The 27978-nt window shown below is 39.5% G+C and overlaps 2 protein-coding genes across 2 annotated transcripts in view; one reads left to right on the top strand and one right to left on the bottom strand.

Moving 5' to 3' along the window:
* Nucleotides 1-2376, top strand: part of LOC134791317 (rho GDP-dissociation inhibitor 1) — a 28875-nt gene extending 26499 nt beyond the window's left edge. Inside the window, exon 5 of the mRNA XM_063762331.1 lies at nucleotides 158-2376. Within this exon, the coding sequence (XP_063618401.1) occupies nucleotides 158-357 (200 nt within the window). The 3' untranslated portion in view covers nucleotides 358-2376. The remainder of the gene's footprint in view (nucleotides 1-157) is intronic.
* A 2842-nt stretch (nucleotides 2377-5218) lies between these two features.
* On the bottom strand, nucleotides 5219-27666 carry LOC134791340 (uncharacterized). Its single transcript, XM_063762356.1, has 5 exons — nucleotides 27496-27666; nucleotides 26389-26504; nucleotides 20677-20862; nucleotides 13144-13329; nucleotides 5219-5789 (listed from the first exon to the last, which is right to left on the bottom strand). The coding sequence occupies exons 1-5, from the start codon at nucleotides 27657-27659 to the stop codon at nucleotides 5641-5643; spliced, it is 801 nt and encodes a 266-aa protein (XP_063618426.1). The 5' UTR covers nucleotides 27660-27666; the 3' UTR covers nucleotides 5219-5640.
* Between the last annotated feature and the right edge of the window lie 312 nt (nucleotides 27667-27978).

The raw sequence follows: 27978 nt of genomic DNA, 5'->3' as shown, positions 1-27978 counted from the left end.
TTGTAGTGTAACTAAACCAAAGCACGATCTATACCTATCTATAGTTTCCAATAACAATGATACTTTAACTTCATATTTTTTCTATTCCAGTGATTTACCTATATTTTCCAATTTCCAATAACAATGATACCTTAACTTCATATTTTTTCTATTCCAGTTGACAAAATGACCCACATGGTCGGCTCGTACCCCCCAAAAACCGAGATCCAATCCTACACCACGCCGCCCGAAGACGCGCCCTCCGGCATGATGGCGCGAGGCTCATACACCGTCAACAGTCTGTTCACGGACGATGATAAAAACGTGCACCTCCAGTGGGAGTGGAGCTTTGAGATCAAGAAGGACTGGAAGGATTAAGCTTGGTAAGAGACTGGATTGAAGTGCCATTGGGATTGTGGTTCGATTTTGATTTTGAAATGGGATTACGGGAGATCCTGGTTCAGCTACAAAAATCTATGGAATTATATATATTTTCGTTTTTCTTTTTGGCCCGACTTTTACTTTATGATCATTCTTAGGTAGGCGGATAGACGCTAGGGGCCACCCTTTTATCTAAGATTTGACTCATAGAGTCGAGTCGATAATCCGTCGTACCTTTAAGATGGTTAACGACTTTTTACGACGTTTCCGTGTTTTGCGGTAATACTAACAATTACTTTGTTTTGTTAAGTAAGCTGTGAAGTGGATTGGCCAAAAAGGAAAACGAAACACACATTACACAAAGTAATATAAGAATGCCTATGGTTTCGATTCCTGTTATCTTGATGTGAGTATATACTCACTCACATCAGTGATATCACTGATGTAATAGTATTCTAGGAGTGTCATGTAGTCTGGAGAGCATTTTCTATTTGTTCCATGTAATTGTGAATACCTTTTAGAGTTCATACTTTGGAAAAAAGCTACCAATTGCAAATTAAAGTGCTTATATGAATATTCCTGTATCAGGCACTTCTGTGGGTATGTTTAAACAAATGGATTATAATAGTATTTTGTCTAAAATGTGTAATGGCATTTTATTTACATTCTTAGTTGTGTATAGTTGTATATATACTGTCTACTCTCCCGTTCTCCTCTAAGCCAAGAAATTCCATTTTGAAATTATACTCAGTATAATATGTTAGACATACCTAATATAAGTTTCCCTCATATTACTTTCAAATAAATGCCCAATTGGATACTTATAACAATCCAGTACCCGACTCTTAGGTGGTTTTCACATCGGATGCAGATTCGCACGCTGCGTCGGTGTGGACATCGCTATGTACCCGCATAGCGCTGTCACAGTCATACACCGGAGCGACGTGTGAATTCGTCAGTGTGATAACCGCATTAGACTTGTGTCGTTAAAGTTGGCTGACTGAAATATCAAATATTGATAAACTTAGTATCTAAGAGTCACTAGGTATATCCATATTTCCTTTAATTTCTAATTTAGAAATTAAAAATTTTAAATGTCATTTAGGCCTGATTTGACCAAATCGAAATAAACATAGACTTGGAAATTTTGTCAGGTTTGGTCAAATCACCTTAGCATTAACCCTTTTTGAACCTAAAGTGTTTAAGAAAGCTTTGGATTCGCTTGTACCTTTATACTTTTTCAAGAATAATATACAAAAATAAATATATATGATATGACATTTACCCTAATTCCTGTAGATCATACACGAGCCTTATTGAAATCACTATTAGTATATGTAAAAAGTAGATTACGAAGAATCCTACAATATTTTTGTACCTATTAGATACATTCAAATACTCATACCCTAGAATTAGGAGTATAAAAGATATATGCCATGTATTTACTTATCGTTTATTAAAACACACTCGGCTAGTAAACGGTAAAAAAAATCATAAGTGTGATTACAATATAAAGTTATAATGAAATAAATCACTATTAATAACAGTCAAGTATAGATTTTTGCTAGCTGGGTCATCACAATATGACTTTAATTATCGTATATACAAGTATTGTAGAATAAACATTTATTATAACAATTTTAGTAGTCAGCCCACTCGCTAGCGACACAATATGCTATCAACTAGCATTCCTTATAAAAAGCATTTCAAGCCAAGCTGTTGGGCTTATATGGTCGGCTCTTTATCATTTGTCATGCTTGTCACGTTCTAACAAATATGTAAGTGCGAAAGTGACGCATGGAATGACAGGTGATAAAAATGCGACCAACGATACCGCTGCTGGTCTGATGGTACAGTCAGAGAAATAATGTCAAGACTGACGTATGAATAGATAAACTAGGGGTGTGAGAACGTTATTTTTTCGACTGTACTGGTGCGGAAAGAGCGTAGTCTCAAAGTTATTGACGGTATTATATATATTCGATTATTGGCGTTACTGTGTAAGCAAAGAAACGCTTAGTAGTATAGTTGCTTTCAAGCAAAAAAACTTGTATCCATCTTAACCCTTTTCCAGGCCGCACCAATCTACAAGGTTATCCCAAAAAATCCAAATTATATTCCAATCAATCCAGCTTTGATGATTCATTTGAAGACAAGTCACATTTTCCAAAAGTTCAATCTAATTTGAACCTTAAATCTGAATGCTGAAGTTGAAATTCTATTGGCGCGTATGTGGTCGATAAATCGTACTATGCCTGGAAAAGGGTTTAACTGAGTAGTGGACTACCTAGAAGCAATTTATTCATTGTAAAAATAAATTGTATCGTTTAGTGCTTACACAGTTCACCAAAAATGTAGTATTAAACGTATTTAAGAACTTTGGTGCACCAGAAAAAGCTATATTTTAGTAATTCACAGTGCTTCTACATAACAGTGCCAGTTAATGTTAATCATGGCAATAATTATGAAAGTATTAATGTATAGAAGGGGTTAAGAATTACTAACGAAACTAGCGTATAAATCAGGGCTCTCCAAACCCCGGCCCGCGGGCCAATCCGGCCCGCGACACGTTCCAATCCGGCCCGCCGACACCCAATGCGATTGCCCACTGTCCGGCCCGCGGGAACCAGGTTCCAGGGGTTCAGCATTCATTGAGAGTGGAACTGTTCCTAACAGCAGCAACCAGGACACCATACCCCGGCGCAAAAACCGACGGTGGCCCGCGCGAAATTTTCTGAGGCGCAATATGGCCCTCAGGTAAAAAAGTTTGGAGACCCCTGGTATAGATGAAGCGTTTTTGAGGCATTACGCCATTTTTGGCACCAAAAACATCGTTTCTCTCTTATTTCTGGAGTAGACTTTGCAGGATTTCGTACATCAATATACGCTAGTATCTGTTATTCTTAAAAGCGGGAGGTTTTCTTAATATTAGACCTTAAGTGTTTGCAATAAAGTGTATTTTCAATTCTTATTGGAGAGGCTGGTCACTCTGCAATAATTTCTCAATCTTTCGTAGCTTGAGATGTACCTATGTGACAGTAGCTATTCTCTTCTACATTAGAATATCTTCATATTTAACGTTCGAGGCCCAGGTAAACTACTGTTTTACATGCCGTTCCTATGACTTAATGTTTGCTCAGCTTTTTTTAAAACTTTACTATCTATAATAATGTGAATAAGTCTAATAATTTAGGTCTTCCGTGTGCTATTTATGCCATTATGCCTTTATTCTGGGCCTTGAGCTAAACAAAATACGAAAGAGGGTGCTCTATTGTATAACATGGTCTTAAATGTACAATAAATTGTTCACCACTCAAATTCGTGATTTTTTACAATTTACTTTCATTTCTCAACATAATTTGGTAAAAAGTGATAAGGAAGTATAGCTTCATTTTTATTCGTATCATGGTAGAGTAAAACATAGTTATGGTTACCAGTGGCGTTCGTTTCATAGTTTAACAGTAACTCGACTATCGATACGAATTAAATTGAAATTGTCCGGGAGTCTAAAACTTCAATGATTCAAACATTAAACCGCTACGCCTCCGATCCGCGCCAATGTGACCGGTGACGGCGACTGCGCCGCTTCCGCTCCGCATCGGTTCCGCATTTGGTCGGCGTATCGAGAGCGGGTTGAACGCGATGTCGCGCTTCGGCAATGTGACGCAGCTCATAACGTTCTGTGCGTTCCCAGTTACGCGCAATCCGCTTCGGTTCCGCTACCGCGTCAATGTGACGGAGCCTTTATAGCCAACTAGGTATCATATGTTTTAACTTACTGCTTCAGAACTTAAAACGAACGCCTCTGTTAGTAACATTTTTTGCTATTCACGGTCAATATGCTTCAAAGACCCAATGCTTGATTCCCTTTAGGATGGACGCATGTATCGATATGTTCTTATCTGTATACTCTGTAATAGTGTCTTAGAAAACCATGACACAGTACTAGGCATACCGCGAACCATTTCGTTCGTCTATTTGCCTTTGCTCTAATATGGTAGGGAGGCAGATAACGAAAAATCGGTTTTCGCGATAGGCCCTCAGGATATCGTACCGAAATTATCGTCCAATACCTTTTGACATTTATTTTTTTAGATGATTTAAATGAGATATTTAGCTTAGAATAGACATGAACTCTTAGACTAGACGTGGGAACACATACTTCTTTTTAGTCGAGTATCTATAGTTTCAAATGTTGGGTCTATTCTTAGTTTGTGCTATATTTTTTACGATTTTTATTTGTTAATTTACTGTAATAATGGAATATTTCAATAGATGTGTAAAGTTTTATGGAATGTAATAGTTTGGCCAAAAATAAAGCTTATTTATTCAATTTTATATATTTCATTTTATAACATTTTTATAACCCAACAAATTAAAACTTGTCGAAATAAAGACTCAAAATACAATGGAATGAAATACCTTTTTATAGGCCTCTGGGCTTAGAGGATATAACCAAACGGAGTAGCCATTAACAGGCGTTCCCCTCTGTCGAAAATAGGCGGCCAATGGTCATACACATTGTATGGACTGACGTTTATCTGACATGGCTATTTTTACGTTACGTATATAATATATTTGACCTGTGCCCCTCCCCCGCATAAATCGGCAGACTGTTTTGTACAGAAAATTACAGACAAGGCGTCTCTGATCGGTTATATCCTCCAAGGCCTCTGGGAGGCGAGGCGATAATATTTCGTCTCATTTCAACACATGGACAACATAATTAAGTATATTTACACTAATTTATGTGAACATGAACCCTAGAGTGTAGGGATGTAGCAACATAAGTAGGTACTTAATACTAAAAACTGAAAAATAAAATAATTTAACATTTAATCGCTTTAATCTATTACTATTTATAAATATTCATGTTATATTTGTGGATTATTATGTTGTATAGATTTAACAAGTATAAGAAGGTTTCGTTGCTGTCTTTCTACAGAAAGCGCCGGTGTACGCATATAACCCGGAGCTTAGAGTATTTAATAACTGGAGTAGCCTTTAAGAGGTTACCCCTCTGCCGGAAACCTTGCACAATTTTGCAAACTTTTGTATGGACTGACGTTTATATGACATGGCTATTTGTACGTTACGTACAAAACAAATCATGTACAAATAGCCATACATTTGACGTGCCCCTCCCCCGCAAACATCGGCAGACTGTTTTATACAGAAAATGACAACCAAGGCGTCTCCAGTTACTAAATGTTCTTGGACCCGGAGACTCGGGCGTAAGTTAGGCGTCAATTTCTGGTTTATGGGTGTTCATTGGCTAGTTTACGCGACATTTGGTCCTACTCGTCGAGGAGCCATGATTATTTCCACTCTATCTGCGTGACGCCGCGGGCAGAAGGCAGTAAAGCGGGCCGGCACGAAGTTCCCGTCGATCAGTTTCGTGGGCGTAACAAACGCCATGCATCCCTTTTCTAGAACAAAAATATATTTGTTGATTACGATTTCCATTCATAATTTTAAAAGTACGAGGGGTGTTCAAAATATTCTCGGTATGAGAATGAAAACAAACAAGTACGAAAAGTTTGATATTTTTATTTTTCAATATACTCCCCCCCTATGTTCATACACTTAAGAGATCGATCAATTATTTTTTTTAATCCCTCATAAAAATATTTTTTATCTTTGGTGTAAAAATGCTCCTCCACTGCCGCCTTCAATGCTTCATCGTCAGAAAATTTATTTCCACGCAGATCCTTTTTAAGATTGGGGAACAAAAAGAAGTCGCTGGGGGCTAAGTCCGGGCTATACGGTGGGTGAGTAACAGTTTCAAACCCACATTCAACAATAGCTGCCTTGGCAATATGAGCAGTATGGACGGGGGCGTTATCATGCAGAAGCAGAACACCTTTGGTTAACTTTCCTCGCCTCTTTTCTTTGATTGCATCCTTTAACTGACGTAGAATATTAGCGTAGTACTGTCCTGTGATACTGACACCTTTTTCTTTATAGTGGATTAGTAATACTCCTTCACAATCCCAAAATATCGTGGCCATGACCTTGCCAGCTGAAGGCATGACCTTGAATTTCTTGGGATGAGCTGAACCCTTAATGTGCCACTGCATGGACTCTTGTTTACTCTCTGGGTCATAATGATGAACCCAGGTTTCATCTCCAGTAACTATTCTTTGCAGCACCTCATCAGGATTTTCACCGCACAGGTCAATAAAATCGGAACAACAAGCAACACGCATGTCTTTTTGAAGCCGAGTCAGCATTCGCGGAACCCATCTTGCACTTACTTTTGACATATTAAGATGGTCATGGATAATATCATGTACGGTACCAATAGAGAGATTGGTTACTTGAGCTATAGATTTTACTTTCACTCGACCATCTTCTAATATAAGTTTTTCCACTTTATTGACCGAAGCGAAGCGAAGGTCTACGTTTTGACTCGGGCATTTTGCTTTCGTATGTCCGGATGTTCTCCTCTACAGGTCGCAATTCTTAACCGATTCTCGTGCAATTTTGTGACCGAATTTTATGACTAAATAAAATTTTTTTGTCAATCCGGTTTTTGGAAATTTTTAAAAATGGCGGAGTCGTGATACCTGGCGCCTAAACAAATAGTCGTATCGATATCATAAGACTTTTTTCTTTTTGAAACATGTTTACAGAGTTAATAGCAAAAAATGCAGAAAAAAATTATCGCTGGTTTAGGCGGTATTTAGATATTTAATTTTAACTAATTTTAATTTGAGAAGGAGTAGCTAAATTTCGTCAATCCATCTAAGAACTATTTGGCTCAGTTTGTAAACGTTCGCTTTTTTCTGTTTGCACAGAGGGTCTGGGTTCGATCCCCAGTAATTGTATGCTGGGATATTGTAACTTTTTGTATTTTTTTACACATAAATTTCGTATTGTTTTTCTTTAATTTACTATACACCGTGTTTTTATTGAATTCCGTTAACTTCGGGGTATAGTTAAGTACGTTTATAAGAACTAAATGGCATAGTTAATTTTCAAAAAAAATTTTTTTTTTTGTTTTCTTTTTTGTTTTTTTTTTTTTGTTTAAAAAGTAATTAAATGTAGCATATAGCGTTGTTGTAACACGGGCATTACATTTAACTCAACCAAACAATTGAAATCTGTGACATATCAATGTCATTTCGTACATCAATCGACCGAGATTGTACTTAAGTTTAGTAGCAAATGTATGAACTCATTCTAAACACTAATCAATATGTAAGCCGGCCCTAAGGCAAGTGTACACGCTTGTAGAGGCCTTATAGTAAAAAAATAAATTATGGATTATCTCCGAAATGGACTTAATTAGAACATCGGTGTCTTTGAGAAAGTTACTTGATTTAAGCTCAGGAATGCACCCTTGAAATTAACGGAAATCAAAAAAAACACGGTGTATTTAAAGCTCTTAGCACCATGTTATTTCAAGCTCTGCTCGCGAGGTCTACAGCTCACAGAGCCACTAGTCTATATTTTCTTGTGAAGTAGCTACTACAGGCCGGCCAGGTCTAGGGTCATCTTCAATACTCTCCCTTCCACGTTTAAACTCGCTTGACCACTTTTGAATGGTAGATAAAGAAGGAGCAGACTCGCGGTAAACACAATCCATTTCCTCTTTTATGGTTTTTTGATTTTTACCCTGTTTTGTCAAGAATTTTATGACGCATCGATGTTCTAATTTTGTTAACATTGTCAATTCGCACATGATGTCCGTGTTTGTTCAGCAATTGCAGAAAAACAAAAGAACATCTCGGTTCGAATTATACTTTTTTTTAATGTCAACGAATAAACCTTAGCGGCCAGTAACGAAAGAAATTTTAGAAGAGGTTGTAAGATATCAATACCGAGAATATTTTGAACGCCCCTCGTAGTACGGAACTAAAGCCCCTGCTACACGGCAGCCGACAAGCCTACTAACCGTCTGACCTTGGTCTGTCCTTGGTGTGTGGGTCCGTTTGAGTTGTCTGGCTAGACGGTGGCAAACCACAGTGTGTTCAGAACTCGCGGACGGACAACACGTATTGCAAGCGCACAAAATGGCCCCTAACCTTTCAGAAAGTTGGCGTGGCATTAGAACCTACTCAGTGGCGTATGGCCCTAAGGGCTCTGCGTATGCCACCCCTGGCGGATTGCATTTTGTTTTTCTTCCTTCACTTCTGGGGCGGCAAAACTTATTGGCCGGGGCGCCAAATTTCATAACCTACCTACTCATACTAGTGCAATGACAAAAAAATAAGTTTTTGGCAAAAAAATAATATTTGGTACAAGCTTTTATCGCTGACTGTACTTTTCTTTCCAGAGGCATCTAATACTCGTCGAGACAATTCTAAAAACCCCAAACACAATTAGGTCGCGTTGTTCTATCACAGGGTTCCTATGGCCACCTCCTGTCTCCATCATCAGATCAGCTCTATGGTACCATAATAATGCATTGTCACCCGACTTATATATGTATGCAAATTTTCAGCTCCATCGGAAACTAGAAAGTGGGTCTAATTTAACTTGCAAGATTTGACCCATAAAAACATATTTACATACTTACATTAGGTATATTGCAAGGGTTCCCCTATCTTTGGCATAATTTTTTTTGTAATAATTCTATTGTGCATAATACCTTTAGGCATAACATACTGTTAGCATAAACTCACTTGGTACTGGATTGTTGCGCATACATACTCTACGCATAATTTTTATTGATCGAAGTATCTTTTGGCATAAATTTAATGTCCGAATCGAGACCTGGTATCTGTTTCATTTCGCATAATTTTATTTGTAATAATTTGTTTTTGCATAATTCGCCATTAAGCATAATACTACAAGCATAAAATCTTATGGCATAGAAATGTTCTGCATACTTGCAAGAATCATATATGTTGTAGGCCGAATATTTTTTGGCAGAAATTAATTCGCCAAATTTTTCCCAATTCGCAACTATTATTTTCTCATAATTTCATTTCTGGCAACAGTTTGTTTTCGTGGGATCGCAGTTCTAACCTAACCTAACCCACTTTTCTGGCAACAGTTTGTTTTTGTGGGGTCGCAGTTCTAACCTAACCTAACCCACTTTTCAGGCAACACTTTTTGTTTTCGTGGGGTCGCAGTTCTAACCTAACCTAACCCACTTTTCTGGCAACAGTTTGTTTTCGTGGGGTCGCAGTTCTAACCTAACCTAACCCACTTTTCTGGTAACAGTTGGTTTTCGTGGGGTCGCAGTTCTAACCTAACCTAACCCACTTTTCAGGCAACAGTTCGTTTTCGTGGGGTTCCAGTTCTAACCTAACCTAACCCACTTTTCAGGCACCAGTTTGTTTTCGTGGGGTCGCAGTTCTAACCTAACCTAACCCACTTTTCTGGCAACAGTTTGTTTCCGTGGGGTCGCAGTTCTAACCTAACCTAACCCACTTTTCAGGCAACAGTTCGTTTTCGTGGGGTTCCAGTTCTAACCTAACCTAACCCACTTTTTAGGCAACAGTTTGTTTTCGTGGGGTCGCAGTTTTAACCTAACCAAACCCACTTTTCTGGCAACATTTCGTTTTCTTGGGGGTCGTAGTTCTAACCTAACCTAACCCACTTTTCAGACAACAGTTCGTTTTCTTGGGGGACGCAGTTTTAACCTAACCTAACCCACTTTTCAGGCAACAGTTTGTCATCGTGGGGTCGCATTTCTAACCTAACCTAACCCACTTTTCTGGCAACAGTTTGTTTTCGTGGGGTCGCAGTTCTAACCTAACCTAACCCACTTTTCTGGCAACAGTTTGTTTTCGTGGGGTCGCAGTTCTAACTTAACCTAACCCACTTTTCAGGCAACAGTTCGTTTTCGTGGGGTTCCAGTTCTAACCTAACCTAACCCACTTTTCAGGCAACAGTTTGTTTTCGTGGGGTCGCAGTTCTAACCTAACCTAACCCACTTTTCTGGCAACAGTTTGTTTTCGTGGGGTCGCAGTTCTAACCTAACCTAACCCACTTTTCAGGCAACAGTTCGTTTTCGTGGGGTTCCAGTTCTAACCTAACCTAACCCACTTTTTAGGCAACAGTTTGTTTTCGTGGGGTCGCAGTTTTAACCTAACCAAACCCACTTTTCTGGCAACATTTCGTTTTCTTGGGGGTCGTAGTTCTAACCTAACCTAACCCACTTTTCAGACAACAGTTCGTTTTCTTGGGGGACGCAGTTTTAACCTAACCTAACCCACTTTTCAGGCAACAGTTTGTTTTCGTGGGGTCGCAGTTCTAACCTAACCTAACCCACTTTTCAGGCAACAGTTTGTCATCGTGGGGTCGCATTTCTAACCTAACCTAACCCACTTTTCTGGCAACAGTTTGTTTTCGTGGGGTCGCAGTTCTAACCTAACCTAACCCACTTTTCAGGCAACAGTTCGTTTTCGTGGGGTTGCAGTTCTAACCTAACCTAACCCACTTTTCTGGCAACAGTTCGTTTTCTTGGGGGTCGCAGTTCTAACCTAACCTAACCCACTTTTCAGACAACAGTTCGTTTTCTTGGGGGACGCAGTTTTAACCTAACCTAACCCACTTTTCTGGCAACAGTTTGTTTTCGTTTGTTTTGTGAGCTAAAAATATGTATACATCCAAAATGCCAATAATATGTTCCCACCCAAAGTTACAATACAATACAATAATAATGTTTTTTTTTTACGAATTATAAACGTAGGCAGAGCTTTTAGTTACGGCTCTGCGTTAATGAGTCAGTCAGCTACATATTTAGGTGTTTTATGCATTGTTAAATATAAATTAGACTTGGATTTTATACAATCTGACGCTTTCTTTAATTTTAACATTCGTCGAAAAACATTCTGCTAAATGTAGCTTATGACAGATGGGTTTTAGGTCATACAAGTTATACCAAATAGAGAGAATCTAAATACGTTTTCTTCGATGTAAATATTCGCCTAAATCCTATTATGCTAAAAAGATTATGAAAATCACATTTCGGACATTTAAACAAATGCAAAATAAAATTATTCGTATCAAAATTCGGCCATGATAGTAGTAGTCTATTTAAGATTCGGACTTGGAAACATTCGGGCTATTGCATATTATACAAACTGAAGCTTTCTGCAAATTTAACATTCGTCGAAAAATATTACTGCCAAATAGGTTATGCCAGATGCGTTTCGGGTCACGGAAGTTATGCCAAATAGACGGAACCCATATTGCAAGTTAATAAAAAGTTTGTAAAAAAAGAAAAGGGTATATGAATGAAACGCTGGCTCAAAAAACGGCATTTGTTGAATCATTTCAACTTAATGAATTCGCTGGACTACGCTACGGGGACATACATAATTTTCTGAGAATGAAGAGGAAAGTATTTGATGAATTATTAGAAATGCTACTGAGTACCCATGGCATGGCTATTAACCACACGAGCGCACACGGCGCGTCCTTCAAGCGAAATGGTCTAGTGTGGTCGGCGTCGGGCGGCTACACGGTTCCGGACCGACCGCTCAGACCGCGGTCGCTGGCGCGCGCTCGCATGCCAAGGGCGTCCGGAGGTCAAACGAAATTTTGTTGGTAACAACTGTCTACACGGTCCGGGACAGACCAAGGCCACGCGGTTTGGGGGCTTGTCGGCTGCCGTGTAGCAGGGGCTTAAGGGCCAGTTGCACCAACCACCTGATCAACATCACTCAACAGAGAACTATGAGAATTCCCATAGAATATAATTTAGCAAACGCTGTAACGATGACAGACAGTGTGGTGCGACCGACCCCTAATCGCGTACACTTAAGTTTATAATTTGGCCTGACGTTTCGAACGTGACGTTACGTTCGTGGTCACAGGCAGACTTGCTTTCCTTTGTCTAAGCTGGCGAGGAATGGGATTGGCAACTGTCAAAGGTTTGCATAGATGGCGCCATCATAGCTTGCCCCTTTTTAGGGTTCCGTACCCAAAGGGTAAAACGGGACCCTATTACTAAGACTTTGCTGTCCGTCCGTCCGTCCGTTTGTCACCAGGCTGTATCTCACGAACCGCGATAGCTAGACAGTTGAAATTTTCACAGATGATGTATTTCTATTGCCGCTATAACAACAAATACTAAAAAGTACGGAACCCACGGTGGGCGAGTCCGACTCGCACTTGTCCGGTTTTTTCTATGAGATTTGGCTTAAAGGGCTGGTATCCAGGGCAATTGTGCTACTCTGCAGCGGCGCCACCATACTTAATACCAATGAATTATATGGTGAAATGTTGCACCTAAAAGGTACGTCATGTACCTATAATGTTTATGGCTGTAGGTACTCGTACCTGTGATAGGAAACGAAATAATCGGCATTGAAAGAGTTGTACTCATAGATAGAAATGATATTAGCTATTTTTTTTCTTCTGTAAATTGATGTACTATTGCTGTTCTGTAAATTGATGTACTATTACGTACCTATTGAAAAAAAGTTTCTTTTTGCATTGATTAGTGATTTTATTTACATTTTAATTCCGCGTTCCGCCTAAACGGTATGAGTTGTAAGAGAGGCGCGCGAGTGAGCGAGATGCAGATAGAAATTCTTAGCGGAATTAAAATGTAAATAAAATTACTAAGCCCCACTTGCACCATTCCTCTAACCTGGGGTTAAGCAGTTAAACCTGGAGTTACCATGGTTACCAGTACAATTTGACACTAGGTTAACGGTTTAACAGCTTAATCCCGGGTTAGTGGGATGGTGCAAGTGGGCCTAATATGGATAGAGCGCCTTACGAGGATAGAGTATAGGTACCACCGCCCACATTGTTAATTGTACAGTTAATTGTACCGATGTACAATTAGGAGTGTTTGTTTGTGTTTGTACTCGCCTGGTATCTTCCTCCTCGCATCCACATTTTCAATCATGTATACTCCACTTTTGCCAAACAGAGCCGACACAGTTTTACCCGTCGAATTCCGTGTCTCCTCGGACTCCAGACTGGGCGCGTCCGTGGCCACACCCACCACGTGGCTCAGATTGACGGCTATCCACGCCGCTAGATCGAAGCTGATTCCTGAAATGTTTCAACTCAATTTTGACGACCGGTCTGGCCTTGTGGTCACTACCCTGCCTATGAAGCCGATGGTCCCGGGTTCGAATTTATTTGTGTGATGACACAGATATTTGTTCCTGACTCATGGTTGTTTTCTATGTATTTATATATTATACCTACTTATATATCGTTGTGTGAGTATGAGTATCCACAACACAAGCCCGTGGGGCTTAGTCAATTTGTGTAAAATGTCCTATAATATGTGTTTATTATTTATTTATTTATTCCATTTTTATCCAGGAAAATAAGGGTAGGGATTAGGGAACCGATCTCGTAATACGGCAACGCTGTGCAGCTATTGGATGCTTAGCCATAGTCTTACTGGTTATGAAGCTTTTTTGCCCGAAAGCTGCATTTTGAGAGGAAAGCAAGCCGCTTTGCACGATGATAGTGGAGGCTCAATAAAACGATTTTTTTCGAAGAACCGGTAATTTTGTCCCTTAGGAGCCGAGGTGAAGCGAGGTCTGTTACAAACAGAACAAAAAACTACAAGTTTCACGGATCCTCCGATTTCGTTAAATTTGGTGTCAATTGTAAGAAATTGTAAAAAAATTAAAACAAAATATGTCAAAACAAAAATAATCTATACATATAATAAAGCTGAAGACGGTCGAAAGTCTGTACATGGAAGATATTTGAAAAAAAGTTCGCTGGGGATACTTAGAATCGATAACAGAACACGTTCCAAAAGTTTTTAGAATTTTTGTCTGTTTGTCTGTTTATCTGTTTGTCTGTTTATTTGAACGCGCATCACGTGAAAACGGCTGAACGGATTTTGATGAAAACTTTACTAATCTGTCGAGAAAATCCCCGGCCAGGTTATAGGCTATAAAAATTCAACATCTAAAAGGGGGGGTAGCCACAACACTCGATTGACTTAAGTTTGCCCCTGAATCTTATGGCGCTACTTAGGAAGGAGGGGCAAACTTATTTCAAATATGTGCTACCACTATTGAGTACCCTCGTAAACTAACAGATGGCGCTGAATTTAGTACGTTGTGACATGAATAAGCTACCGAGGAAAGATTTTGCCAAATTAACTCTAAGTTTAGAACAGGGAGTACGGATATCAACAAAAATAATTGAATAATTATGTTGATTTCATAAATTAATAATACAACAAAATTAAACGACAGTAAATTAATTGCCCCTCATTGCACAGTCTTTTGGGGAACTGAGTAAACATTTATTAATAAAGAAAACTAAAAATGAGTTTACATAGTTACAATAGTGGTAAAATAAACACACATAATTATCAACACGCGTATAATTGCATAATTATTTAAAATTATTAATTTTCTCCATCATGAATTGTACCTAATCGTAATTATATCGCACCCATATCAAATCCATATTCATACAAGGTGGGTACTTTGAAAAAAAAAAATATTGACCTCTGTCATTTGCAGTGCCGGATAAAGAAAACCCTTACCCTTCATCATTAACATTAACCCTTTCAGGCAAAATAAGCACTTGCTTAGGGCACCACATCTAGGGGGCACCAAAACCGTAGGCAAAAAAAAGCGCAGGCTGCATCAGCATCAGCATTGTCGTGGAGTAGGTACCTGGTACCTACATGAAACTTTTATACGTGTACAAGTATACCCATCTAATAACGTCCCATCCCTTCTCTGCATGAAATCCTGGATTCGCGCCTGGTTGGGACTAAAAGTAAAACCTGCGTTTTTTATATCGAAAAATTTTCGCACTCGCTTCGCTCGCGTTTACTAAACACTATAAGATATGGTAAAAGTGACATTCGGGTAGCGACTGCAGCAGAATTACCTACTCTGTTGTAACGTTACTGCTGCAGCACTGTTAATTTTCGTGATAAAATGATGTGACTGATTTCCATACTAAAAATAAAAATGTACAACTGTCTATCAAATTGCGTTTATATATCGAAAAATTTTCGCGCTCGCTTCGTTCGCGTTTTCAATAACTCTCTAAGTCAAATTGCGTTTTTTATATCGAAAAATGTTCGCTCTTGCTTCGCTCGCGTTTTCAGTAACTGCTGCAGCACTGTCAATTTTCGTGATAAAATGATGTGACTGATTTCCATACCAGAAGTAAAAAAGTACAACTGTCTATCAAATTGCGTTTTTATATCGAAAAATTTTCGCGCTCGCTTCGCTCGCGTTTTTTAACACTTTCTAAGGTATGGCGACTGCAGCAGCATTACTCTGTTGCAACGTTACTGCTGCAACACTGTCAATTTTCGTGATAAAATGATGTGACTGATTCCATACTAAAAGTAAAAATGTACAACTGTCTATCAAATTGCGTTTTATATCGAAAAATTTTCGCTCTCGCTTCGCTCGCGTTTTCAATAACTTTGTAAGGTATGGCGACTGCAGCAGCATTACTCGGTTGCAACGTTACTGCTGCGACACTGTCAATTTTCGTGATAAAATGATGTGACTGATTTCCATACTAAAAGTAGAAATGTACAACTGTCTGTCAAATTGCGTTTTTATATCGAAAAATTTTCGCGCTTGCTTCGCTCGCTTTTTCAATAACTTTCTAAGGTATGGCGACTGCAGCAGCATTACTCTGTTGCAACGTTACTGCTGCAACACTGTCAATTTTCGTGATAAAATGATGTGACTGATTCCATACTAAAAGTAAAAATGTACAACTGTCTATCAAATTGCGTTTTATATCGAAAAATTTTCGCTCTCGCTTCGCTCGCGTTTTCAATAACTTTGTAAGGTATGGCGACTGCAGCAGCATTACTCGGTTGCAACGTTACTGCTGCGACACTGTCAATTTTCGTGATAAAATGATGTGACTGATTTCCATACTAAAAGTAGAAATGTACAACTGTCTGTCAAATTGCGTTTTTATATCGAAAAATTTTCGCGCTTGCTTCGCTCGCTTTTTCAATAACTTTCTAAGGTATGGCGACTGCAGCAGCATTACTCTGTTGCAACGTTACTGCTGCAGCACTGTCAATTTTCGTGATAAAATAATGTGACTGATTTCCATACTAAAAGTAAAAATGTACAACTGTCTATCAAATTGCGTTTTTATATCGAAAAATTTTCGCGCTAGCTTCGCCCGCGTTTTCAATAACTTTCTAAGGTATGGCTACTGTAGCAGCATTACTCTATTGCAACGTTACTGCTGCAGCACTGTCAATTTTCGTGATAAAATGATGTGACTGATTTCCATACTAAAAGTAAAAATGTACAACTGTCTATCAAATTGCGTTTTTATATCGAAAAAATATCGCGCTCGCTTCGCTCGCGTTTTCAAACACTTTCTAAGGTATGGCGACTGCAGCAACATTACTCTGTTGCAACGTTACTGCTGCAGCACTGTCAATTTTCGTGATAAAATGATGTGACTAATTTCCATTCTCAGCTGTAATGCGGCAATGAACGTCACTCAACTAACCAAAAAAATTCAATGTAATCTCGATGACCCTAGGGAGAGGGGGCACCATGGTCTAGAAATGCTTAGGGCATCAAAACGGCACTGGTCGTTTGCGGAGTCAAACGATTTGGGACTCGCATTTAATACGCATTACCATGCTTTCCAGAAAAAAATCCAATCATTCGCGAAAGTCTCGCAACGCATTGAGGTTACAAGGGGCACGTGGTCTTCCTCAGGAGTCTGAAGAAGACCACAGTGAGTAGCGCTCTAGCCAGGCAGGCCGCTTCGCTTTCGCTCGCGAATTTGAATAAGGACGAAAAATACTATTGATTTTGGAGTGTAGTTTTATTTAGTGGTACCTAATTGTAAAATATTTTATCTGGACTGCAGTCCTCTAGCATATCCAATTATCCATCTGTCAACTTTACTTCAAGTTCCGCCTCCAGGGGAGAGGGAGAGAAATTAGGATTAGTAATTAGCCGCTTACTGACACAGACCGAATTCCACGCGGGCGGAGCCGCGGGCACAGCTAGTGTAAAATAATTTAAAACGTATTTTTTTCTTTTTAAACCTTATTTTTGCAAATAGTGTGTTTCATATAGAAAAAAGTCAACAATAAGCACTAAATGATAAAATCAAACATATTTCTTATCGTATATTGAAAACCGCATCAAAATCGGTTAAGCCGTTTATGAGATTCAAGTTTTAGAATTTGGCTAAGTTATTTACATGGCGATTTTTGGTACTGTCATATTCTTGAGTCTGGACTTGTGGGCTTCTGTTAATGACCAAGTTTATGCGCTGTAGGTCATTAGGATAAGCAAGGATACACATGTTGAAGTGTTTGTGTTTTGATGCCAGTGCAAGATGGTCCTTCGTGGACCAGAAGCTCTTCCAGGCGTTTTCGATGCGAACGATCGATTTCCTTGGACTGCCTATTGTCGAAGGATGCTATCTGGCCCATGCAGGTGTATTCGTCAACAAGATTGTATATCCTGCCCATCTACCGTGACCCTACGTTTCACGCCATTGGCCATTAATTGGGTTTTTGTCCTGTTCATGTCGAATCCGACTTCAAGACTTGCTGGTCTAAGGTCTTCTAACATTTTCTCTAAATTAGGTGCAGTGTGGGAAATCAAGACTATGTCGTCGGAAAAACGCAGGTTTGTCATCCTTATTTCGCCGACGTCAATGCCCATTGTTTCCCATTTAGCCACCAGCTTCTGGACGATTTCCTGTAGGCAAAAGGTAAACAGCTTTGGAGATAGTGGGTTTATCATCCTGTTTGACTCCTTTTTGGATGCAGAATTAGGACCGGGAACTTGCAGTACTTTTGCGGTAGATGGTTCCGATGAGCTTGTGCCTATAACGCTGCTCGCGTTGCTTCGCTGTGTGGCTATGTGTCTTGCACTAAATATGCGCCGGACCTGGGATCGCCCCTTTTTTCACGTAGGCATCATTGTACTAACTTATTGATCGTTTTTTTTTTGCCTCAGAACACTAAGAGCCGCTTACTCTACAGCTACTGGTACCTATGTACAAATTCGTAGGCAGGCTCCAAATTGGAATATTTCGCTCGTTTAAGTTTTACTGCATTTTCGGCGGCTGCTCCAACGCGCCCTGTGGCTGAGGTGTGAAGGGGCAAGTGTGCTTACACACGTCGCATCCCAAATGAGGCTGCATTTTCGCGCTCACAGAAGCAGTGTCAAACTATCTGGCCCCTTTCCGTCAGCCCTATTAGGCCCTGAGACTCCAACACGCATATGTCGGATGTCCAGCGTCCAGGTAGCATCCTAAAGTACCTCCTGCCTTTATAAGCTTATTTGGTCCCCTAGAAACCATTTTATTAAATTGTATGATGCACATGCAGAGCACAGAACGGTTTTTTACAGTAAAGAACAAACTTGTAACTATATAACCTTCCCTCAACTCAAGCTGTACTTCACAAACATACGTTGCGTGCAGCGTACCATGTGGGCCAAGTACGAATGAAGGCGAATAGACCTTTTCAGGGTTCCGTACCCAAAGGGTAAAAACGGGACCCTATTACTAAGACTCCGCTGTCCGTCTGTCCGTCCGTCTGTCCGTCCGTCTGTCCAAACGGACAGAACTAGTAAACACCAGGCTGTATCTCAAGAACCGTGATAGCTAGGCAATTGAAATTTTCACAGATGCTGTATTTCTATTGCCGCTATATAACATCAAATACTAAAAACAGAATAAAATAAATATTTAAGTGGGGCTCCCATACAACAAACGTAATTTTTTTGACGTTTCTTGCTTAATGGTACGGAACCTTTCGTGCGCGAGTCTGACTCGCACTGGCCGGTTTTTAGTGAATGTATACACATATTTTTAAAATAGATAAAGTAAATACCCACAAAATACTTAGTATTTACTATGATTTACATGCTTTAAGGTCTATAAAATAAATAAATAAAACTAAGCCAACTTCTGAATCATGGATCTCATAAACTGCTTAACCGATTTTGATGCGGTTTTCAATATATGATGAAAAATGTGTTTAATTTTATGGTATAGTACTTTTTTCTAAACATTATTCAATGTGAAAGACACTATTTGCACAAATAAACCGTAAAGGGAAAAAATAAGTTTTCAATCTTTTCACACTATTTTTCTTTAACTATACTCTACTATTTTGTTTTTATGTTTTTTACGATAATGAAAGTCAGTTTCTTACAATTGACACCAAATTTAACGAAATCGGAGGATCCGTGAAACTTGTAGATTTTTTTTTTCTGCGTTTAGTAGACCTCGCCTCACCTCGGCTCCTAAAGGACGAAATTATGGGTTCTTCGAATAAAAAATGTTTTAATGGGCCTCCACTATCATCGTGCAAAGCGGCTTGCTTTCCTCCTAAAGTGCAGCTTTTTTTTCATAACTATGACAACGTTCCATCCCTGGACAATATTTTTTTCATGGATAAAAATTGAAGTAAGTATTACCGGTACCCTGTCGGTCACTGGTGCACTAGTTTAGTAAACGCATCCATCATTGTATTGCTTATGATTTACTAAACCCCAGCCTAGCCAAGATGACATTCATTTGCGCTACTACAACGAAGCGCTTTTTATCTCTCTATCAATCTTCCGCCGGCAATGTTAGTGCGATAGAGAGATAGATAGCGTTTGCCCTTCGGGCATCTGAAGCAATAACGAACCTATCCTACATATATCTAGGTATTGGTTTAATGTAACTACCCTCAAGAAACATTACACAGGAAATTTACTATTACCTATAAGATATCGAGGAAGTATTCACTTATCATCAGACATAGAAGTTATTGTGGCTAAATAAAGTGATTGACTAAATGAAATATCGACATGTCTGTTATCGATGTCACCTTAACTTTATCATAGATATTTATAACACATAGCTACCGCGAAGTACTTAGTGTTTTCTATTCTTATGGCACTGCATACTACAGTTTACATTTTTATTTTTAAGTACACAAAATGTAGTAATAAAGAAATTATGTACCAGTTTGTAATTGATTTGCGTTCTTAAAATTTGTCGGTAATTTACAGCAAGTAGAAGTTACATCTTTTAATTATTAATCTACAGCCTTATCGATAACAGATTTATCGATGTTTCATTTTCTCAAAGACTCGTTTTATGGCACAAAAACTTCTATGTCTGCCTATCATAGTTGACGATCGGTAGATTGACTGACATGTACATTATTGAACATTTACCATAGTCTAATAATAAAACATGGTCTTCTCTTCCCAGAGTGACACAGGCCTACGTCACAATAACATGGCCGCTATATATAGCGCTATCGCATATTATCATATAGCGCTGTCGCATGATGACGTAGGCTTGTGTCAGTTAGGTGACCTAGAAAAGACGGGAAGAGAGTACCAGGCGGAGTGTATTATTATATCATCAACATTTACCAAAACTCACCAGGCATCTGACAGTAGCATTTGTAGTTCAGACCATACAACGGATGATCCGGCCATCCGAACTTGAACAACAGAATCGTGGGCCGGAATGGTCCCTGTTCCACGGTGAGAAAGCGGCGAGCCTCGTGCAGGGTGAGCACGAGATTTGGATGGCTCTTCGTGATGGAGCTTAAGTCTATGACTCTGACTGGAAAAATGGATGATATATAATATTATGTCCAATCCGCATTCGGCTAGCGTGGGGACTATAGCCCAAGCCCTCTCGCGGATGAGAGGCGGCCTGTGCCCAGCCACTGCTGGGCACAGGGCACAGGCCCTGCACGTACATAGGCTGAATTATTATTTGTCTGTCTTTCCATATCTCGGGACCCCGGACCTTTGGGAGGCATGCGTGGGGCCGAAGCCAACAGCGCAGAGGCCCTTTAACCTTTTGGACGCCAATGGCCGATATATCCGAACCGCAGGTTCAACGCCAAAGGCGGATTAATCGGTCACAAACCACGGAGCAACAAACTTAGGTACGTGCACATGCATAAAGTTCAATTTCAGTTTTGACACTTCGGTGACGTGGCGTCCGTGTGACAGCTTTTGTGTTTGACACGGCGTCGAAAAGGTTAAGACAAATTAATCTAAAGGCAAGGGATACAATACTTCGAGCTTCAACCGAAGACGATTTAAGGTTTACAAGGCAGCAGTTCACGGAATGATGCTGTCTCAGTCACACATTTAGAGCCCACAACAAAAAACTAGATTTTTTATCTCACTCGCACACTCCTGGTGGTAGTGGGAACCGGGGCTCGCGCCATTACGCGTTTTTGTGCGGTCGAAGTCACACGTCTCTTAAATAAAATTAATTTGTAGTATTCCTTCGATTCGAATAAGCACAAAAACATTTACGCCATGGGGAAAAGGAAGAGGTCGCGTTCTAGGGACGACGATTACGACCGTATATTAAGAAAGATTAAGAAACTTGAACAACGGTTAAAAAATCGTCGAAGTAGTTCGCGCTCGCCGTCTATTGAACAGGAAAATATAGATGTGAATATAGACGTGCATCAATCGGAAATGCAGTCGCCGTTGCGGGATACGGAATTTACCGAAGCAGGTAGGTTGGGATGACTATTTAGTGACCTACCGCTAGAAAAAACAACTTTGTCGCCGTAAAATGAAAATAGCTTCGCATCCGACTTTGATCCTTAACCTATTGGATTAAGGTTTCCTGCCTCCTAAGTGCATATAATTACGAAGTTAGTAATAATTTATTTTTCAAACTTCGCTGTACGTATTGGCTCACGTATATCGTGTGGCTAAATACAAGTTAACTTCCTATATGGAATGTTAAATCTCCACTATTAGTGTCGAGTAATTGACCTAACATCCTATATGGATTGTTAAAGATTGTTTTTCCGCGTATATCGCGTTGAGAAATATAGGTGCCTTTATGGCCTAGCTACTGGTGATCGCAAAAATATGCGTACTATATAACTTCCTACCTGCTTGTACGCTAAGCGTGTACCTAGTATTTCTGTTTACTATAAATGCATGTCAGCGCTTTGTTTTTTTTTTGCATTGCAGATAATAATGAAAAGGTATGCGAAAATCTCTCTGGATCTGACCTTGCCGATCATTTGAGGTCGTCTAAGGCAATTAAGAAATCGGGATTAGAATTAAAACCCGTTTACACACCGCGGGTGCAATCGAAAATAGTTCCAGCCACGCAACCTCAACGAGGGGCTTTAAACTCACGGGGGGTGTCGCGGACAGCAGCCTCCGAGACGCGCCCGTACGCCGCTGCCCGGAGACCACCAGCGACCGTTTCGACGACCAGGGATCGCCGTCACGAATCGTCTACGAGCCGCTCGAGCTATCATCGTCATCGAGTCCAGCGAGGGAGGAGGAGACGCTGAGCACCGCGTCGCAGATACACGACCACGAAATTCCAGTAGCTGGCAGATTAAAATATTTTTATAAAAACTGGTGCGAGTTAACACATGATCCCATGATTTTGTCTTGGATCAGGGGCTATTCTATACCCTTCAAGGATAAGCCTTCTCAGTCTTCGGTACCTAGCGATCGTTGTTATACTAGTAATGAAACTGAGTCAATCAATGCGTGTATAACTGATATGTTAGCAAAGGGAATTATATCGTCCTGCGAAGCGTGTGAAGGTCAATTTATCTCACCGATTTTTACGGTTCCAAAACCAGATGGCACATGTAGATTTATTTTGAACTTGAAAAACTTGAATAAATTTATACAAGTGGAACATTTTAAAATGGAAGACCCCCGTACTGTTTTAAAATTGTTAAATTGTAATGACTTTATGGCAACTATTGATCTTAAAGATGCATATTTTTTGGTTTCTATTGACAAAAATGATAAAAAATATTTACGATTCTGTTGGAATTCCCAATTATTCCAATTTGATGTTTTACCATTCGGTTTATGCACGGCCCCTTACATGTTTACTAAATTGTTAAAACCGGTTATACAACACTTACGAAATTTAGGTTTCGTATCGGTTCAATACCTAGACGACTTTCTTTGTATAGGAAGGTCTTACTGGGACTGTTTACATAATGTTCAAACAACAGGAACATTTTTAGAATCCTTAGGTTTCATTATTAATACAAAAAAAAGTATGATGCGTCCTAATACTTCGTGTATTTTCTTAGGTTTTTTATTTAATACCGAAAATATGACAATTAACTTGACCGATGAGAAAAAGAAACGAGTAAAAGACAAGGCTATTAAATTTTCTAAATTGAGTAAGTGTTCTATAAGACATTTTGCCGAATTTCTTGGTTTATTAACTTCAGCTTGCCCAGCTGTAAGATACGGCTGGCTATACACAAAATTGTTTGAAAGAGAAAAGTTTTTAGCTTTAAATTATACTGAAAATTACAATAGAATAATGAAGTTACAGTCGAATCTAAAGAAAGATTTTCGGTGGTGGATCGATAATATTGATGATTCTTACTGTCCTTTATACAGTAATAATTACGACCTTGTAATTTTTACTGATGCCTGCCCTACTGGCTGGGGCGCCGCCTGCGATAACCAATCTGCAGGAGGGCATTGGGACAAGTCTAAATTAGATTGGCATATAAACGCTTTAGAATTAAAGGCCGCTTTCTATGGGTTAAAAATGTTTGCTCGGGATCGTAGCAATTGTCAAATTTTATTAAGGATTGATAACACCACTGCCATATGCTATATCAACAGAATGGGGGGTATTCAACATACCCATCTGAATGATATAGCCAGAGAAATCTGGCAGTGGTGTGAAATTCGACACATACACATTTTTGCTTCTTATGTAAAATCTGAGGATAATAAAATTGCAGACCGTGAATCGTGTCAAATAAAGATAGACACAGAATGGGAACTTTCAGATTATGCGTTTAAACAAATCAAAAATGCTTTTGGCAAACCTGATTTTGACTTGTTTGCAAGCTCACAAAATAATAAATGTAAAAGGTTTGCTTCTTGGAAACTTGACCCTCACTCTGAGGTTATAGATGCGTTCACTTTTAGTTGGAAAAACATATTTTTTTATGCTTTTCCGCCCTTTTGCCTAATCTTAAAGGTCTTACACAAGATTATCGCCGATAAAGCCGAAGGGATATTAGTAGTACCCAATTGGCCATCACAGCCATGGTACCCGCTGTGGTCACAATTACTCGTATCAAAGAGGCTAATATTTGATCCTCACAAATATCTTTTGCATTCTCCTTTCAGAGCCTGCCACCCGCTGCACTCAAGCCTTTCCCTGGTGGCAACGAGGTTATCGGGCAATCGATTGCGAAAATAATCTTACCTCATACATAGTTCCCTAGACATTATCAGAGCCTCGTCTTCTAATAATACTAATTGCTAAGTACAATTCACCATTAAGATCATGGTGGGCATTTTGCCAAAAGAATGATTATGATTTTTACGAAGCTATACACCTTCTCAACTTTTATCTTTCTTAACAGAGACATTTGAGAATGGTGGCAGCTATAGTACACTAAATACCTACAATCATTACACCAATAACGAGTTCGTTAATGCAATTTTTTTGTACATGTATGTACTAGCTACAAATTGATTAAAATACTCATTTACCAAAGTTTAAATCAATCAATATTGAGTTATCCTCAATAAAATTAATTGATTATTTAAATATGTAGTTTTGTTTTTTTTTTACATACAGGCTCTAAACATCTGCCTTGTAAACCTTAAATCGTCTTCGGTTGAAGCTCGAAGTATAATTAGGAATTAAACGAACTTACCTTGTGAAGTTCAATTCCAATTATGCGAGAGCTTCAACCGAAGACGATTACACTCCCACCCATAACCCAAGCTTTACCCAAAAAAAAAAAAAAAAAGAAAACTACATAAAACCTCTAAAAAGTAATGGCGCGAGCCCCGGTTCCCACTACCACCAGGAGTGTGCGAGTTAGATAAAAAATCTAGTTTTTTGTTGTGGGCTCTAAATGTGTGACTGAGACAGCATCATTCCGTGAACTGCTGCCTTGTAAACCTTAAATCGTCTTCGGTTGAAGCTCTCGCATAATTGGAATTGAACTTCACAAGGTAAGTTCGTTTAATTCCTAATTATCTCTAAATATGAGATTTACTGAGATAGTACTACAGTCACCTGCAATAATATGTTACTATTCGAAGGCCGCAGAAATATGTGACACGCTGTTATGGTTGTAAGATTGATTCAGATATTTGGCCTTTGATTTGTAACATATTATTGCAGGTGACTGTACTAGGTACTTATACGTAGCGTTACGTAAGAGAAACAGCGCCGGAATATCTTAATAAATTGTGGTCTCTATTCTTGAAATTTTTGGTGTCTATTGGTTATTCCGGCATTGAGCACTTCAAGTATGGGATTCACAGCTTGTCCGGGTAAAATAAAAGGTTACAGAAATACTCGTTACAGATGTATTAGGTGGGTAGTGAACAATCCTTTTCCATGGTATTTTCTCGGAGACGTTCGTCTTTGTACTGAGACTGGCTAAAAAAGAATAACACGTTCGTACGTTTCCGTAAAAATACGATGCTAAAGGATTATTCACTAAAAGAAAAGACGCTTAAAGTTAGACCTAGAAAAGTCTGCAGCGATTTTGATAGCTCACGCAGTGCAAGTGTTATTTTAAACGGCAAACTTCTATCAAATTTTGACGTATTAATAACATTTGCACTGCGTGGGCTATCAAAATCGCTGCAGACTTTTCTTGGTCTGACTCTACTTACCACATCGATATTCGTACTTTGACGCGCCTCTATTGCACGCGCGAAATTATAGTCACAGAATAAATAATAGTATTACCGTATAGAAGGACACTTCCTACAAAACCGAAGTTTGACAGCGATTCAGGAACGAATCATGCTATCCCTTTCTAATGTATGACACTATCCATTTCGGCTCCATTTATCCATTTAGGGTTGTCAAAATTAAAGTCATTATCTTATCTGTGGTCGTGCAAGCAAAAGGACGTCAAGTTGTGGTAACCCCTCAAAGTTGTGTTGTTGCTCGGAGCAATGCTGAGCCGAACGGAGCCGACTTTGCCCGAAGTCAGGAGTGTCTCCCCACTGTTATTAATGCTCTCCCGCCCATGATGCCGGCTGCCAATGTCACTATACGAGCGAGAGCGTCTTTTCTTTACTTACATCTGTATTTCATTGTTACGCCTGGTCAGCTAAATCAACTTACGTCTGGTCAGCAAGTTATGAATTGGTATGACTGCTGGCTTCAAGGCATTCCAGCCGTAGTATTGATAGTGGATGGAAGTGCCCATTTCGGGGAAACCGCAGTTGAAGCAGATCTGCCTGGAAACATAATGGGACTGGCTTTACGGACAATAATAATGAGGCATGACAGGGGCCAGTACAGCGGTGTGACACCGGTGCAACGCGATTGGTTGATGAGTTCGCATCACGCGCGCTATTGGTCGCAACAAGTTGCGTTAGACTGCACGATTGGCTGGAATTCGTGAGTCACACCGCTAAACTAGTACCATGTTTAGTGCCCGTAAGGCCAGTCCACAGATATATACGTTAATGCCTGGAAATTGATTAAAGGGGAAACTGGGCTGCTTGTTTCATAGTTATTTATACACGACCATAGACCAATTTTCTCCTGGAGTGGCATAGAGGAACGCTAAAGTTCCGTTGCGTTATGGGCGACTTTCCCTCCACGTTACTCTTAATAATACTTACCTAATATACGTGTATCAACAGCAACACTCTTAACTGTCCATCGGTGGACCTTATGCCTTGTAATAAGGTTTACGAACTGTCAGTTAACAATGCTACCTATAGTGGCCGATGGTATATACTTCTGGACAAATTTAGAGAAACGCAAAAACAAAAGTCTAATTACTCATTCTGAAATTAGTTTAGGTGCTGTAATCCAGTAATTAAACCGAATTTTTTCGTTCCTCTAAATGTGTCCAGTCGCCATCAAATATATCGGAGCGGCCAAAGTCCTCACAAATATCTGAACACGCCTCTATTGTCAAGGCGTTAAGGGCTATTCATAAATTACGTCATTTCAAATTAGGGGGGGGGGGGGGGTCTGGACATCGGATGACGGTAGCATGAAGTAGGAGGAAATGGGGTCATTTGAAGCATGATTTTTGGATGATTATAGGGGGGGGGGGGACGGGTCAAAAATCGATGACGTAATTTATGGACAGCCCCTTAGACTGCGTGTTCAGATATTATTGAGCACCTCGGCCACTCCGATATATCTGGTGGCGTGTTGTCCATGAGTATAGATTCGTTTTACACGTTTACAAGAAATAATTATTTGTCTTACCATTGTTTATGCGTTGTATTAATCTCTTCGTAGATGTTCACCAAATCTTTCCACGAAACTGGATGCGAAAGGTCGTATATATCTACAGCAGGGTCAGACATCTCAACGTTCACTCCTTCGCCTAAGAACCTCAAAAAAATTAACAGGAGAACCTTCGTGCTCATCTTTGGATGGCGTATTGACTACTGATCAGTATAGGATGAATGAAATCCGGTACCTTCTTATACAATACGGATTGTTATAGTATAATATGGTTTGTTATATTTAAAACATTCCATCACACCTTGTTTTGGTTTGATTGATTGTTTATTGTTTTCTTTTATAAATAAACATTGCAGTTGTAATGTAAACATACCCTGTGTTGGTTTACGATTTGTCTCGATGACTCGGAGTCACTAGAATTTTAGCGAGTATGAATATAGGTACCTTCTTGACGACGACGAGATATCACTAGAGTGACGGCGCCCAAAAAGACCTGTCTGC

Source organism: Cydia splendana, chromosome 6, assembly GCF_910591565.1.
Source record: "Cydia splendana chromosome 6, ilCydSple1.2, whole genome shotgun sequence".
Taxonomy (NCBI): Eukaryota; Metazoa; Arthropoda; class Insecta; order Lepidoptera; family Tortricidae; genus Cydia; species Cydia splendana.
Note: the sequence above shows the minus strand (reverse complement) of the source record. Positions and strands in the feature narration are given on the sequence as shown.